Source organism: Mustela nigripes, chromosome 10 (assembly GCF_022355385.1).
Source record: "Mustela nigripes isolate SB6536 chromosome 10, MUSNIG.SB6536, whole genome shotgun sequence".
Classification (NCBI taxonomy): Eukaryota; Metazoa; Chordata; class Mammalia; order Carnivora; family Mustelidae; genus Mustela; species Mustela nigripes.
The window spans coordinates 31,649,465-31,667,089 of record NC_081566.1 but is presented as its reverse complement, the minus strand read 5'-3'; the positions used below and the strand labels follow the sequence as shown (position 1 = coordinate 31,667,089).

The 17,625-nt window shown below is 44.4% G+C and overlaps 1 protein-coding gene across 4 annotated transcripts in view; it reads left to right on the top strand.

Moving 5' to 3' along the window:
- The window catches only part of HHAT (hedgehog acyltransferase), a 360,097-nt gene that overhangs the window by 295,143 nt on the left and 47,329 nt on the right, over positions 1 to 17,625 (top strand). For all 4 annotated transcript variants that reach the window (XM_059412956.1, XM_059412955.1, XM_059412953.1 and 1 more), the window contains exon 11: positions 5,701 to 5,845. In XM_059412956.1, the coding sequence (XP_059268939.1) occupies positions 5,701 to 5,845 (145 nt within the window). The remainder of the gene's footprint in view (positions 1 to 5,700; positions 5,846 to 17,625) is intronic.

Here is a 17,625-nt window from a genome sequence, read left to right as displayed (position 1 = left end):
TGGAGCAGGTGACTCGTCCATGTGAGCAAAACTGGCTTTGTCTGTATCACTGCAGTATTTGATTCTATCTCAGGAACATGCATTGCTTAGATTCAGGAGTAGAGATTGAAAAATTTAACTTCACTGGTATATTTTGAAGCTTTATACACTTACAAGAAGGGATGAGGTATTGCTTTTGAGTGCCTTCCTGTATTCATTTGACTTGGATAATAGGATGCAATGGAACATTAAGAAAGTCAGGAGAGGGACACCTGGGTGGCTCAGTTGGTTAAGCCGCTGCCTTTGGCTCAGGTCATGATCCCAGAGTCCTGGGATCTAGTCCCCCATCAGGCTCCTTGCTCAGTGGGGAGCCTGTTTCTCTCTCTGCCTCTGCCTGCTTGTGTTCTCCCTCACGCTCTCTCTCTCTCTCTGACAAATAAATAAAATCTTTAAAAAAAAAAAAAAAGAAAAGAAAGTCAGGAGATTCTGTAACTTATCTGGGTAAAGAGAGAAACAGGTGTTAAGTAATTGCTGAGCACAGAGAGTATGCATGGGTCTTAGGTGATACAGACTGAAGGACAGAGCTCACCATGCTGGGGGCAGCATGAGAGAGAGGGGTTATTCGTGAAACATGACTTCTAAATGGAAATGACCAAGTGCCTTGGCAAAGGGAGCAAGGGGGCAGTGTCCTGGTGGGTTGGTACAGGATGGGACAGGAGTTCAAGTCTTCCTTCTGAGTGTTTTTGCTCTAGCCACCCTTCTCTTTCATAAGAGCTATAATTGTTTCTTTGGTTGTCTTTGGTTTCATCTTTACAGCCTCTGGGTGTCTACCCTCATCCTGGTCTCCACCAGTCTCCACCTGGTCTCCACCAGTATCCCCCTTGCCATTTCCTTGTTCATCCTTTCTTATCCTCTGGTTACCATTTTTATTAGAAAATGAAAGTCTTCAGTGGTTATATGGAAGAACTGTGTCCAGCTGCTCAAACCCACCCAATTGCTTTTTTTTAGCTTTTCCCCATTTAAAAATAAACAGTATCAGGTCCCACTTGCCAAGCCTTTGTCAGTCTCCAGCAGCCATTCCTCCAGCCCATCTGCTCCCCCAGATGCTCAGCCAGTCCCCTCCTCCCAGTTCGGCCCTGCACACAGTCCCTCTGTGGATGAGTGTGGGACCCGCCCCGCACAGCAGCCTGCAGGCCCACCACGCCCACCATCTCCCACCCTTGCACACCTTCTGAGAGTAATCTCTGACCCAGATTCCATGGACCGCACCACCCCCGCACCCAGCTTGTTTGCCCCAGCCTAAGTCCTCTGATTTCCAGGGACAGGATGCTGACTGGAAAAGAGACGAGTTGCCATAGAGATCAGAATAAACACAGGAGCTGACACCTCACAGCAGGAAATACAAACTAGTCTGACAATTTAGTTCTGCCCTAAGGTTTACTTTGTTTGGGTCAGTTCCTCGCCTTTGGTAGCCAGTGTCTCAGAGAGAAGTTTAAAGCGCTGCTAGATTATCCTTATACAGCATTTCCACATCCCACCTCTTGTTTCTTCCATCAGAGACCCCAAACTCAGACAGGAATTAGAGGTCCACTCTGCACCTGCACTTCCAGGTGTTCTAAAGGGTTTACTGTATCCAGGCCACAAATCCAGTACCTTCTCTTGGGAATGAAGAATGGGTTAGAGCAACATTAACATGGAGTAACCTCCCCCCACCCCAACCTTTCATTGAAGTCAAAGTCCCTGAGGGAGAACTGGTCACCCCAGCATGGGAGGCCATACTTTCTGACCTGCTCCACCTCCCATTTTTCCTCTTTCCTCTGGGTGTGAGTGGTATGAGGGAGATGAGCTTTGGAACTGGGGCTATACCTTGCCCATCTGTGGTCAGAAGCACAGGAGCTCCTCTTCAAGTTTGATGCTGGGGATAGAGGGTGGGCTGGGGTGGGGAGGTTGGCTCACCTGGGCACTGTAAAGAGCACTTTCCCTGCCCTGGAATGGCTTTTTCTGGACCCCAGAGGAAAGGGAGCACATTTTTAGCATTGTTCCTAATGAAGCGAGGAGCTGTGCCCCCATAGAGCAAGAGGGAAGTTGGCTTTATAATGAATGTAGAAGCAAACACTTCACCCACACTCAAGAGGCACTATTGACGTTCTAGGCTGGACAGTTCTGTCTCACACATGGCATGCCGTAATTTTGATGTCCTTCGGACGACTAAAAGTTCTCAGCAAGTTCTAAATATCTCCTGGGACCATGCCCTTCCCAGGTTTTTGCTGCTGGGGTATCAGACTGCCATGGCTTTATCTGTCTTCTGGGAAGGGGACCATGACCAGACCAGAGTTCTTTTTTATTCTATTATATTTGTGTTAAAATCAACATCTGTTTACTGACTATTGCCTTACCTGGTCAATTGGCAATTCTTCTTTTTATGCCTGCTGACTCTTCGTTGTACACTGACTTATTTCTCCATTTGGTTCACAGTCTCTCACTTAAGTTTTCCTACCAAGGGGGACTTTAAGCACCCCAACCATGACTAACATGTTCACTGCACATAGGACAGACAGCCTGTATCCTAGATGTGAAGGACCGCAGGAGTGACAACAATTGCCACAGGATGGCAGAGGAGAGTGTATACAAGAAATCAAGACTTTAAAGTGGGATCCTTGGGCCCTATGTCCTTAGACATTCAGAAAGTTGTATTTATTGATGGATTTTGTCTTGCCTCCTAGCACCCCTATGTATGGAACCTAAATCTAGAGTATAAACCAAGCCAGATGGTTCCCAACGTAGGGGAGAGCCTCTGCCACTTAACATGGTGCATCCAGGGAATCCAAAGAGGAGATATGAATTACAGCTGAGATTCATGTCCCCTTTGCTCTTAATATTAATCATGAGTTATCCACACAGCACCCCCCCCTTTTTTTTTTTTGCTCCTAGTGGCCTATCATTATGCTTTGCCACTGATTCACAATGAAGAGAAGTAATGCTCAGTCAAGTTTGCTGCTTGTTGGCAAGGCTGATTTGGTCAGTTCAGAGGATGGGGCTATTAGTTAAATCAGGATTTTGAATTTTCTTTATCATCACAAAGTATTGTCTCCCACCTGCTCACCCTAGGGGTAATCAAGACCTGCCTGTGAGCATCTTGATTTCTCCTTTATATCTTTCTAGTTTATTGATTCCAACAACCTACACCTTTAATGTTCTTGCTTCGTTTTTACAAAATTAACTCTTTATAAAAGTTGAATTGTAGTCCTTTGTTTCTGATTTAGATGTCCTCCCTTATCTGTGAGATCAGAGGCTCCTTCATATTTGCTATTATTTTGACTTCTTTTCCTAAGCAGAAACTGCAGTTTATTGACTCATGTAGCCAAGTAATCACAGAAGCAAAGGAAGTCCCGTTGCAACTAGGGCCCCTGGTGCTGGCAGGAAGAGCCCTGTGTCTCATGCACTCATTCTCCCCTTTGCCTCCTCCCTTGCTCTGCCCCTTGCCTCTCAGCTCTTCCTCCAATTAGCCTGGCTCTTGCCCCACACCAGGTCACTTGGCACCACAATCCTGCTTAGAAGTCCAGCGTAAAGAGTGTTTTCCTCTCTCGGTATGTCTCAGTTGATTATTTAATAATTATTGTAATCATTTCTTGTAGAAGGAGAACCACTCTGAGTTTAACCAAGCTGTGTGCATTCTCTGTCATTGACATTAATATGGAAAAGATTGTGTGGGGCCTCTGAATTCCCCTAACAGGATATAAGGTTGGAGGACATGGATGGGGTTAGAAGAGAGTTGGTAGAACATCTGATTCACCAGGTACCTTAGAACTCAAACGTGTTATCAGTGGTCCTGTACATGGAGTTATTCCAATTATAGCAATTTATATTTTCATGATTTATTATTCTGGACTTCCCCTCATCTCCCTGCTTCCTCTCACCCTGCCCCCCCACCCAGTTACTGCTAATTGAGTCAGTAATACCCAGAAAATGTCTTCTCCTGCTCTAAGATGCAGAAACCAGTAGATTAATGTCTCCTTATTCTCAGAGGTGAAGAGTCCTGAGTTATAAGCCTGCATCCCCATATCTCTTTCATTACCAGTTTTTATACCGTGTAGCTATCTTTTATCTGGTCTGGCTTGACAGCATCTCCTGTACGTGCTTGTGGCCTCTTAGGACAAGGGAAAGACTAGAGGTCATCTTATCTGGTAGCCTCTACCCAGGAGCATGTCAGCATCACCTGAGAGTTTTCCAGAATAATCATGTCCAAGCAGATGACTCAGTCAGTGCCCATGACAGAGCTCATCCTTGAGAAGGCCACCCTGTCACATACGGTGGCAGTAAAACGCTCTGAGGGGATGCTGGAAGAGAATGTCATGGGTGGGGACGTGTGTGGTGGCAGTGGTGTCTCTGCACAGAGAACAGAAGCTGAGACTGGTGGGAGAGAGAAAAGGAGGGGGTCAGAAATTCATTTCTCCAGGATTCTAGTAGGACACTGACCAAGACTTACACAAGCGGCCCCAAACAGTGGGGTTGCCGGAACTAAGTAAGCCCCCTCCTGGAGACACCCTCAGCTTAATCCTTTTTGCCCATGAGGAATTTGGGTGATTCACCTTTCTGTTCGTTTTAAAAGGTGTATTTATTTATTTGAGAGACAACCTGTAGATCCTGGGAGAGGAGGGGCAGCGGGATCGAGAGAGAGAATCCAGCAGACTGCCCCCTGAGCATGGCGGAGCTGGATCTTACAACACTGAGATCATGACCTCACCAGAGGCCAAGGGTTTCAGTTTTGGTTTCAACTGACTGAGCCATCCAGGTGCTCCCAGATTCTTATTTGTAGTTGGAGCACAGCTGAAATCAGGATGCAAGTGACCCCAGAGATGTGTAAGTTTCAGGAAGATACTCTGGATTCTTTGCTCCCTCTTTTTCCCCTGTCTTTGGATTAGACTGAGGCATTTGTCTGAAACCCTGGCGCCCTTCAGCCTGATGGTTGCGCTGTACCTGTTCTCAGGCTGCTTGTGCAGGCCCAGAGGACAGTGCCTGGGGTATACCGGCGATGCTCACATGCGCTGGGTGCAGCACTGCGATCTCCCGCGCTAGGGCCAGCAGAACGGTCAGTGCTGAGAAATTAAGGCTTGGCTTGCTTTATGAAATCCCCAAGAAGACATTAAAAGGGGAGGAAAAAATACAGTGAAGACCTCAGATGGATGAGCAGAGTTCTTTACCGTCTGTGTTGGAAGCCTCCTCTCCAATTCCTGCATATTCGGATGCTGTGGCAGGTTCTCTCCCCATGGGCCGTGTCCCCTGAGCTCTGATTCCCAGAAGGACAGTGGCTTGTGCTCATTCTCTTGCACCCTCGTAATGGTGGGTCGGATTGGCAGGGTGGCTTCCCAGAAGATCACCCTGATTTGACCTCATGACAGGGAGTTGGGCAGGTTGTCAGGGAGCGCTCCCGTCCCTGCAGGTCTGCACACGGAGAACATGTGGAGGCATTGCAGCCACATCTGAGCTAGCTTCAGTGCTTGTGTCACACACATCGGGGGGAGCCCGTTGGGCAGGAAGAAGAATAAGTTGGGGGTGTGTCGCCACTTTCCTTAAACCAGAGTGTGCCTGTCACAGGAATAGAGGTTTTAAGAACAGCTGAAGTCACGGCCTTGCTTGGGCAGGTACCTGCCAAGGGCCGGGAGGCACCTCAGCACTGCTTTCCTGATCCCGCGATGAGACACTTCCTGTCTTTTCCCGCAGGTCCAGTTCCTCTCCCCGCAAGCCCGCCGTCGATTTCACGCCGCCCTTGCATCTTGTTCCACCGCCATGCTGATCCTGTCCAACCTGGTGTTTCTTGGGGGCAGCCAAGTGGGAAAAATCTACTGGAACAGGATCTTCGTACAAGGTAAGTTGCCCAATGGTGCTGTTTTCGTTCATTTCTTGTTTCCTGCGTATGCTGTTGGTACCTTGAATGAGTTAAGGGGGAAGTGTTATTTGTTCTGTTCATGGTATGTGACCCTTGAAATACAAACCAGAAACAATGCGCTGTGTTGAGCTGTGTCTTTCAGGGTCCCCTCCTTTGCTGTACCTCTTATCTATCACAAGCGACAGGGAACTTGAAAAGGTACTGTCCCAACTCTCCCAAACTCTACCTTTGCCTTCTGCTAAGTTACTCCTCTGGTTTTGTTTTGTTTTGTTTTGTTTTTAAAGACTTTATTTACTTATTTGACACAGAAAGAGAGAGAGATCACAAGTAGGCAGAGAGGCAGGGAGAAAGAGAGGAAGGGAAGCAGGCTCCCTGCTGAGCAGAGAGCCCGATGTGGGACTCGATCCCAGGAGCCTGAGATCATGACCTGAGCCGAAGGCAGAGGCTTAACCCACTGAGCCACCCAGGCGCCCCACTCCTCTAGTTTTTAAAATGTCTCCCAGTCTTCCTTCCTCATCATCCCAGCCTTCAGTATACTGCGGAGTCTAACCTTGCTTCATTTCCACTCTGAGTGTCCTGCCAGGGAAGGTCCTAGAAGTCCCACTGTGCTCCCTTGCAGCTATGGCCACGGCACCTGGGTTTGCCATGGCTCTTTGTTGTGGATGTTTCTGTCTGAACGCTGGGATGCCAGCAGTAGTGGTCAGCCTCATGTTTACTGGGCATTAGGTGGCATGTCCCAGTGTCTACAGCAAAGCCACACTTGCAGCAGGTCAAATGCTAGTCTCTGGAAATTGTTATGAAAACTGCATTCAGAATCAAGCACCATTGATTGATCGGCCCCACTTCCCTTGGGCTGGAGCTAGGAGTTCTAGCACAGCCTTAGAAGAATCGGGAGAGTGGGAGCTGCTGGTATGCACATTAGCAGTTCACTGGTGGTGAAAAGCAAAGGTTCCCTGTTCTGTTTCCCTGCCCAGTGGTGGGGTTTTGTGTCTCTGGTTTGTGAAGTTTTGCCAAGCAGCGGTGATGTGACTACATGGCCAGGTTATCGTCTCTACAGCTGGGTCCCTGAGGGGTTGATGGTGCTTTCACTGCATCTTTTCTCATACTGGATGTAACCCTGGTATAGCTGCATGATCTCAGAATGCCACATCACAAGTCTGAAGCATGGCAGCTTGGGGGAGCCAGGCTCATGTAGGTCACGGGAGAGCCCCCATCTGCTTTCCTCGTCATCAAAAACCTCTCTTTGATCTTGCCTTCTGAGAAATGTCTTAGCCAGTGGTTCCTGAAGAGACAATGTGCTTTTTTTTTTTTTTTAAGATTTTATTTATTTGACAGGCAGAGATCACAAGTGGAGAGGCAGGCAGAGAGAGAGGGGGAAGCGGGCTCCCCACTGAGCAGAGAGCCCAGTTCGGGCCTTGATTCCAGGACCCTGAGATCATGACCTGAGCCAAAGACAGAGGTTTTAACCCATTGAGCCACCCAGGTGCCCCGATATGTGCTTTTTAAGTGGAAGCTGTCCTTCAATAAAGATGGAAGCTAATGGGTGCAGAAGAGCTGAAGATTAAAAAACACTCCTCATCATGGGCGATGGTGTCTTACTTTTCTTGCCTCCCCCAATGTAGCATGATGCCAAGAACACTGTGACTTGGGGGAAAATGCTGATTTGGGGTTTGCTGGTCACATGAGCAAGAAGGCTCCAGTCTTTGCTTCAAGAAATCAAACATCAGGTGTTTGCTACTCCCAAGGCACTGAGACTAGAGAATTAAAAGTGAAGCACACACATGTAGGAGCCACCATGCAAACAGAAACATGTCCACAGACTGAGGTAGCTGTTGTGCTGCATGTGTGAGTGCATTGCTAGAGGTCACAAGACAAAGTGGCTGCCTTCCCACAAAGGTTGGATCTCACAGAAGAGGTGGCATTGGAATTGGAGGTTTGTTTTTTTTGTTTTTAAGATTTTATTTATTTATTTGAAAGAGAGAGCACAAGCAGGGAGATCAGCAGGCAGAGGAAGAGAGAGAAGCAGGTTCTCTACTGAGCTGGGAGCCTGATGCGAGGCTCGATCCTAGGACCCTGGGATCATGAACTGAGCCGAAGGCAGATGCTTAACTGACTGAGCCACGCAGGTGTCCCTGGAATTGGAGTTTTGAGCATTCTAGGAACTTTCCAGGTGGAGAAGGCAGGTATATGGGGGTAATTAGCACTAGCTGCTCTGTCAGGTCGTTCTAAACTCTCAGGGTTTTTTTTTCCCCTCAGAAGTTTGTTTTTCTCACTGTTCAGTGCAAGTCTAGTGGCTTTTTCTAGGCAGTGACTCCAGGACCTAGTATGTTTCTATTTGATTCTTTGCTGTCTTGACCTGGCCTAAGGGAGGGGATGAGAAGACGGGGAGGTGCACAAGTGCCACACAAGATTTCTGCTCATGTTCCACTGGCCAGAATGAGTCACGTGACCAAAAAAGTACAGGGTCGCAAGATGTGGGGAAGTACACAGATATTATTAGGTTATGGCCCAGGAGGAGAGGGGACATGGGGCAACTTGGAGGTGCCCAAGAGGCAGTTAAAAATGTGAGTTAGACTATGAAAAATAGCATAGAGCTTCATCAAAAAATTAAAATAGAGATACCATATGATCCACTACTGGAAATTTACCCAAAGAAAACGAAAACACTAGTTGGAAAAGTAGATGTACCCCTGTGTTCATGGCAGCATTATTTACAATCACCAAGATATGGAAATGACCTAAGTGTCCATCAATAGATGGTTGGATAAAAAGATACAGTACATATACACAACGGAATATTAGCCATAAAAACTCATCTTGTTATTTACGACATGGATGGACTTAGGGTATCATATGAGGTGAAATACTCAGACAAAGAAGGGCAAATACCATGAGATTTCACTTATGTGTAGAATCTGAAAAAAACAAAACCAGAAATAGACTTGTAAATGCAGAGAACAAACTGGTGGTTGCCACAGGGGAAAGGGGTCTGGGGGATGGGCGAAATAGGTGATGGGAATTAAGAAATCCAAACTTTCAGTTATGAAATAAGTAAGTCACAGAGATGAAAAGCATAGCATAGGAAACACAGTTAATATATATTATAAAAGTGTCATATGGAGGCAGACGGTAACTATACTTACTGTGGTGAACACAGTATAGTGTACAGAATTGTTGAATGACTGTGTTGTGCGTCTGAAACTAATATAACATTGTATGTCAACTACACTTCAATAATATCTTTTTTTTTAAATGTGAGTTGGAACTAAGAGTTGTGGGAATCACAGGCATAACGGCAGGTGAGGTCATGGGAGTGGATACAGTTAGGCAGGGAGCAGGCACAGAGTGAGAAGGGAGCAGGCTGGAAGATGGCTCCTGGGCATGCTGGCCTTTATAGGAGCAGAGGAGAGATGGCAGCTGGAGGATGTTTTTTCTGTTTCTCAAAGGCATCAAGATCGAAGCATGATTTGCCCTGCACCCTGTGGAGCTAACAGCTGGCACACGGGGTTCAGGGCTCTGAGAAAGCCCATTTGCTTCTGCCAAGGGGTTCCTGCTATGGCCCATGACTGGATCTATCCTTACAGCCAGGCGCCTGAGTCCTGGAGACCAAATTTCCAAATATGGAGAGCTCTAGGGAAGTATTTTTCTCTGGGTTCTCAGGCCAGGGAAGCTCAGCTTAGGAGGCATTTAGTGTGTCAGAGATTCTTTTAGTCAGCCTGGTCCCCTCTTCATCAGTCTGTCCCCTGGGTCCCCTGAGTCAGGGAATGTCTCCTGGGGATTTGACAGTTGCCTCATTTGTCTGTTCCCCATTGTGGGTCTTTGTCTCTGAGTGAATTTCACTATCTCCTGGAGGAAAGTAAACCAGATGATGCCAAATCCCCCATCCTTGAGGACTCTAGGTTTCTCTTCATAACCAATTTGATTGACTTGATAGAAGGTTAGTATGAATATTCATGTTTGGGCACAAAAAATTCTAATGAGCTTATAGGATGCTTGCTCATACTCTGCTGGGGGTATTACACTAGCTTTCTAAAATTTAAAAAAAATTAAATCTGAATTCTGAAACTCCTCTGGCCCCAGCGGTTTTAGATATGGGATTACTGTACTGTACATGTAGCTGCTGAGGAATGACTCAGGTCTTTAACAGCCTGGTTGTCTGTGGCCTCTTCCTTCAGCCACATGGAACCTCTTGGTCCAAGACCCACATCTGCTTGCCGAGGAACACGCAGTGCAGTGGGCTCATATGAGATTCCCAGGTTTAATGGGAAGGCGGCCCTTCCCTGGGGTAGTCAGCCCCATCCCTGTGCACCTTGATCCTTGATGGACTGGGACCTGCTGCAATGACAGGAGCTGGTAGCAGGTGTCCTTCTAATGGCTCTTACTTTGGTGAGTCCTGGAAGAACTGAGAGGGGACAGCCAGGTGTCTGAGGCTAGGGCTTATAGGAGAGATTGCAAATTCCACCCCCTCCCATGCAGTGGAGGGGCTGAGAAGATACCAAAGGGCTAGTTCTCAGGGATGCTTCGGGGGCTAGTTCTCAGGGAGCCTCTTTACTGTATCACTGATATCCCTGGAAACATCTCATGAGTAGCCTGAAGGAGTTGTCTTCAGTTCACTCTCTCCCTACCTTGGTGCAGCTCTGTTCGCTTGAAGGTACAAAGCTTGTCTTAGTAGTGTATGTAAACATCTCAAGCCTGTTCTCTATGGGGTTGGTGAGAGCAGGCTATAAAACCAAACCCTTTCCTTTCTGCTGCGCACACTGCCCCACTGCCCAGAACAGTGGACCATGCCAAGGGTTGGGAATGCTGAGCGGCCTTTTGAGGGCTCTGGGATGCATCACACACAAATCATTATCAAGTGTTTTCTCTGCCACAGAGGTTGGAGAAGTAATGTTCAATTAATTGTGGAAGATAAGAATCTATATGTTTGCCTTTAAATAAAAATGTCCCCAAACTTGTGTTATTGAAATTTACTTCTGGCAGCTTGAGGAACGTGAATGTTTGGGCCTCAGATATTTAAGGAACTTAGTTGGCTCAAGGGATCTGAGAAGGATGTGGTCTGGGGATTTGGTCCCCAGTCCTGCTCTTGGAGGGATCCCACTATGTGATGCTTTGTGGAGGCAAACTCAGATCGCTTCTTTCAAACCATTTGTTGATGGAAAAGAGTGCTCTTGTGTCTGCCTGAAATCCTTGATGTTGAAATATAAGTTTATCTTTTGAACAAGCAGATGATGACCGCTTTATAACTCAGAAATATCAGGGAGTTATAACTCCCAAGTCTGTAAGATAAAGTTCTAGAAACTGGTTGTGTCTCAAGCATCCTCGCTGTACCCTGTAGTCCTGTGACAGCAGGGATCGGTAGATATGGGGAATATATCTGGCTTTGAGGAGGCCATGGGCTTTATCAATGTTGTTTGGGTGCAGGGTAGTGTTCCTTCTGGAAGGACCATCCACTTTCCTTAGCAGTAGACATGGGCTCTATAAAAAAGGGACTTAATCATTTCCCAGGAAGTGGGTTCTGCAGTGCTAGGAGTTTGGTAGAGGCATGGCATCCGCCGAACATTCTCCTGCCTGACTCCTCATTATACACACACACACACACACACACACACACACACACACATTTACACTTGCACACTCCCTCCTTTTGTTGCCTGATCTAGTTAGGCAAACTCCATCTCAGCACTTAGTTCCCGGAGTGGCCTTGTGCCAAGGCAAGGAGAATTTGGTTCTTTCCCCTCCAGATTGCAATGAGAGAGGAAATAGTAATTTTTTAATGCAGGTCAGAACCTTTACACTCCCCATATTCGCTTACTGTTTCTAGCTGAGAGAGGAGAAAGTATATTTTCTTCTTGATTACTAGCTTGTCCAGGCAGTTTATTAGTCTCCTGACTCAGATGACTCTGGACTGGCATTTTATTTAAAGCTGAACTGGGGTATCGCACTGGATATTCAGGAAGGCTGTGGTTAGATAGACGCTCATTCCCCTCACATCTTATTAAGTTCTTGGGACTAAAATTTCATTTTTGATGAGAGAAGACAGGGGGCAGTCATCAGCGTCTCGGGGCCTTCCCCTGTGATTACGTTGTCTCGCTATCCTTAATAGCCTTTACCTTCACAGGGAGTTTCTTTTGCTCCAGTGGATTCTGCTTCTGCCTCACTGGATCCCCTGCAAGTTCCAGAAGATTTAGAGGAGCCAGAGCTTCCCGCCCACTGTACTAGTGGTACACTTGATACATAGATACAGGTTGTACGGTTTATCCTTGGTTTCACAGTGGTCCATTTATGGCCATTCTTGGAATCTGAATTTCAAGACTTTCAGAGGTCTGGGTTTCTTTCTTCCCCTTCCTTCCTTCCTTCTTTCTTTCCTTCCTCTCTCTCTCTTTCTTTCTTGGTTTTATTTATTTATTTTTCAGAGAGAGCGAGAGCACAAGCAGGGGGAATGCCAGGCAGTGGGAGAAGCAGGCTCTCTGCTGAGCAGAGAGCCCGATGTGGGACTCGATCACAGGACCCTGGGATCATGACCTGAGCAAAAGGCAGGTGCTTAACTGACTGAGCCACCAGGTGCCCCAGAGGTCTTGGTTTCTTCTTTACTCTGTGCAGTGTGGTCACCCAGCTTGGGCAGGGGTACTTCAGGCCAAGTCACTAGGTATAGGACACAAGAAATAGTGAGTGGGCGTTCTTATCCAACAGTCCTCCTGGGGTTAGTTAAAGCGGAGGGAATTTCTAAAATATCTAGGAAGGAATTTCAATCATAGTACATTTAAATAGTACTTTCTGTGAGGTTGTAGGAAACTTTTTCCTGTTAACTAGGAGTTTCTGTGAATTCATTTGGAAAGGGTTTTATGGAATATGGGAACATTTTAAATTGGTCTTTAAATAGAATATTACATAAAGACTAGTAGAACTTAGGCACTGTTAATCAAATAAAAATAGTTTTGCCTTTTACTATTTTATTAGCATGTAATATTTGAAGTCTCTACTTCTCACTGGCTCTAATCCACCTGCCCCCAACTATACATGTGCAGGGTGATATTCTAAAGTATATTACAATCAAATCATTATGTTATATATCTTAAAATAATACAATTTTATATGCCAATCATATCTCAATAAAACTGGGGGGGGGAGGGAAAAAGGTTTACTACAAATATGTTAGTAGAAATTAAAGTCAAACCAAAATAATTTTGAAAATTTAAGTAAGTCCCATTCATTCTCTAACCACATATCTATATTCACTATATACGAGCGTGTCTGCAGCAGGAGTCCCAGCCCTGTACTCTAAGGCCCACACTAGGAAATCTCTTGGGATTTCAGTGCATACGTGGTTTCTAAAATGAACCACACATCCTAGAATTTATGTTATTAATTTATTTGACTGCTTATGCATTACTGTTACACCTTCTGCTATGGGAGTAGGAATAGTTCAGCACCAGCTGGGCCAAGCACATGCCGGATATGGATAAAAGGGGAGTGCCCTGCTCTTTTACCCACTGCTTCAGGAACCAGTGCCTTATGCAAGGATAAAATCTGAAATGGTGACTATTCTAGTCTTTATCACATGTACCAGTAGCCAAGAGACCCTGTTGATCACACTGTCTCCACCAGTCACTACTGAGCATTTGTTAAAGGTATTAAAAATTTAGTGTATCGAACGTGGAATTTAATAACATTTTGTAATGAAGTTCTGCAAGAGCTACCATCACCAGGTGTCTCAGATCTGGGAAAAATTCTTTCGTGCAGCAGGACCCATTGCCCATTGCTGGGTTTGTTTCCCTTTACCATTGCCCTGGGCACTGACCAACTGCTTTCTGCCACCACCTGCATTTGTTTGCTAGGGTTGCTGTAACAAATCATTACAAATTGGATGCCCTAAAGCAATATAAATCTATCTCTCACTATTCTAGAGGCCAGAAATCTGAATTCAGTCTGGCTGGACCAAAGTCAAAGTGTTGGCAAGACTGGTTTCTTCTGGAGGCTCTAGGGTAGAATCTCTTTCTTTGCCTTTTCAACTTCCAGAGGCAGCCTACATCCCTTGGTTCATGGTTGAGCTTCCTCCTCTTTGAACTACTCTCTCTGTTCCACTATTTCCGTCCTCACCATGCCTTCTGTCTGATTCCTTGTGTCTCTCTTATAAGGAATCTATGGTTACATCTGACCCACCTGGATAATCCAGGATAATCTTCCCATATCCAGATCCTTAACTTGATCACATCTGCAAAGTCCTTTTTTACCAAGTAAGGTAACCTTCATGAGTTTCAGAGATGAGGGCATAGTCATCTCTGGAGGAGCCATTATTTATTCTGGAATAGCACAATAAGGTAACAACTGTGATCAAACAGAACAGCCTTTCTGTGGCACCACTGTGATAGATTCTTCCATTGATTTTAAAATGGAAAATTGGATATGCCACTAGCACCATTAAAATGAGTATCAGCCTGTAAAAAGAAATGGTACTTGAATTTCTAGAAGTATACATGTAAGGTTAGTCATCTTGAAGGTATTTAGAAAGTCATATAGGGGAAAGCAACATCTTTGCCTGCTCAGCCCAGTTCCCCCATTTCTTTGGAAACAAAGCTCTCCCATGCCACTCTAAATCTGTGCCATCCTTGTGGGGCTCACACTACATCTGAGATCTTGGGTCAGCATGTGACCAGGACTGGCCAGTCAGTATGGTCCATCTCCCCATGCAGAGAAATTCCAGAGTTTCTGTTGGAACTGTGAGGAAGGAAAAACATTTCTTTTTTTAAAAAATTTTATTGTGTTATGTTAGTCACCATACAGTACATCATTAGTTTTTGATGTAGTGTTCCATGATTCATTGTGTATAACACCCAGTGCTCCATGCAGTATGTGCCCTCCTTGGTACCCATCACCAGGCTCACCCATCACCCCATCCACCTCCCTTCTAAAACCCTCAGTTTGTTTCCCGGAATCTATAGTCTCTCATGACTCATCTCCCCCTCCAATTTCCTGCCCTTCATTTTCTCCTTCCTTCTCCCAATGTTTTCCATGCTATTCCTTATGTTCCACAAATAAGTGAAACTATATGATAACTGACTTTCTCTGCTTGACATTTCACTGAGCATAATCTCCTCCAGTCCCATCCATGTTGATGCAAAAGTTGAGTATTCATCCTTTCTGATGGCTGTGTAATATTCCATTGTATAATGTGGACCACATCTTTACCCATTCGTCTGTTGAAGGATGTCTTGGCTCTCTCCACAGTTTGGCTGTTGTGGACATTGCTACTATGAACACTGGGGTACATATGGCCCTTCTTTTCACTACATCTGTATACTCAGTAGTGCAATTCCTGGGTCATAGGGTAGTTCTGTTTTTAATTTTTTGAGGGACCTCCATACTGTTTTCCAAAGTGGCTGTACCAACTTGCATTCCCACCAACAGTGTAAGAGGGTTCCCCTTTCTTCACAACTTCTCCAATGTTTGTTGTTTCTTGCCCTGTCAATTTTTGCCATTCTAACTGGTATAAGGTGAAAAAAAATTCTTTCCTTTGCTATTGTGGAAGTGTCAGAACATTGGGCAGAGCTCCTGGCAGCCCTCTTGCCACCACCAGTTAGAGCCAAGTAGCAAGAAAAGCCAACTCCAAGGAAAACAGAGCTGCATGTTGGATGATACGGTTTTGAGACAACCCACTGCCACATATTTTTAAGGCCCTGAATCCAGGAGTTCTTGAAGCTAACATATCTATGTACTTTCCAGCTATAGGAACTTATTTTTGCTTTTGTTTTTTTTTTACTCAACTTATGTTGGGAGATAGCTCTCTAGGGTTCTTTTGTGTTTGTGCATATCCTTTGACTCTCTTTCAGACCATACTTCCAAAAATATTTGTATAACAAATATCTCTAAAAGATGGAAACTGTATCTTTCTCCAAAGTAAAATGTATTTGTTTACCATTCAGTATAATAGCGATAATATAACAATTCAGTATAATAAAGATAATGTACTTCTCTGGGACAAAAGTCAGACTGGCTTACTGCTCATTATAAAATATTTGGATTTCCTAAGCCTGGGTTTATCACCTATAATGACATACCTCACTGCCTGTGCAGGCATCACCTGGCCCTTTTTACATTGCATTGCGGGATGAGGGGCTCAGGGAGATGGTACAGATGCTCTGGCTACTGTTACTGCTGTGAGTCATAAAGTCCTTCATCTGTGACTGAAGAGTCTTGTGTCTTCTGCCAGCATCCTGAAATTGTGACAAGCTGATTTGTTATTTTACGAGTAGGGTAAAATCTCCGACCCTTCAGAGTCTGCCAGTCCAGTCTGGTTGGATTTCTGTTACTTGTAACCAAAGCAGCCTGATTAATGTAGATTAACCTAAAAAAAATGTAGGTAGAACATACCAGTCTGACAGGTTCTTAAGGGAAGGATACTTGGGGAGATTTTTTTTTAATTTATTTATTTTCAGAAAAACAGTATTTATTATTTTTTCACCACACCCAGTGCTCCATGCAATCCGTGCCCTCTATAATACCCTCCACCTGGTACCCCAACCTCCCACACCCCCGCCACTTCAAACCCCTCAGATTGTTTTTCAGAGTCCATAGTCTCTCATGATTTCTTATATTGAATCATTTTTTCACAGAACCATTTTTGGCTCCTGTTCTTCCTAATAAAGAAAGTTTGAAAATGTGTATGCTCTGTTATGCTTTTTAATGTGGGCATCTAAATTCTTCTATTAGAAGTTTAAATAAATATAAAAGTTCTCATTTTTGATGTAATATGAATATCAATATTTAAAAATAAAACTGATACCCTTAAATAATATAGATTATAAGTAATCTAGTGTTTTGTTATTCACCACCTTCATTTAAAAACATATGGGCAAGTTCTTCTTTCACAGTGATATTTCCAAATCTATTTGTATTTCATTTGTCCCACAGAATTTTGTCTTGTTTAAAAGTTCTTCCTTTTTCAGCTATCTTACTTCTCTGTAGCTTTGTTGTGTTGTTTGCTTTTTGATTACTATAAGGCTAGAAACGTAAATTTTTCTCCTAGATTGAGTCATTATTACAATTATGATTAGTGCATAACACAAAGTACAAAAATGATAACAATGATAAGTAATTATTAAACCTAAAATGTAAAATTTATTAGAAATGCATTTTTCTTGAGGTGGATAATGTAAGAATTTGTGGTTATTTGAGTAAAGGAATTGTGTAATTATGCCTTTATTTTGTCCCTCTCTTTTCAAGCCTTTTTTTTTTTTTTTTTAAGATTTTTATTTATTCGAGAGAGAGAGAGAGCATGAAAGGGGCAATGGGCAGAGGGAGAAGCCGGCTCCCTGATGAGCAGAGGGCCCAATGTGGGACTCAATCCTGGGACTCCAGGATTATGACCTGAGCCAAAGGCAGTTGCCCAACCAACTGAGCCACCCAGATGCCCCTTTTTCAAGCTTTTGATTAAAATATAACATAGCCCCAAAACATGTACATATCATAAGAATTTTCTCTAAGTGAACACACATGTGTAACTGGTGCCTAAATGTCCCTTCTTATGACTCTACCTATTACTACCTGCCGTAGGTGACCACTATTCTGACTTCTAAATGTACGTCTTTTGTTATAGAGCTTGTTTCTTTTTAAAATATGTATATAAATAGAATCACATACTATGTATTCTTTTTTTAAAGTTTTTTTTTAACTTTTAAAAATTAACATATAATGTATTATTTGCTTTGGGGTACAGGTCTGTGAATCATCAGTCTTACATAATTCACAGCACTCACCATAGC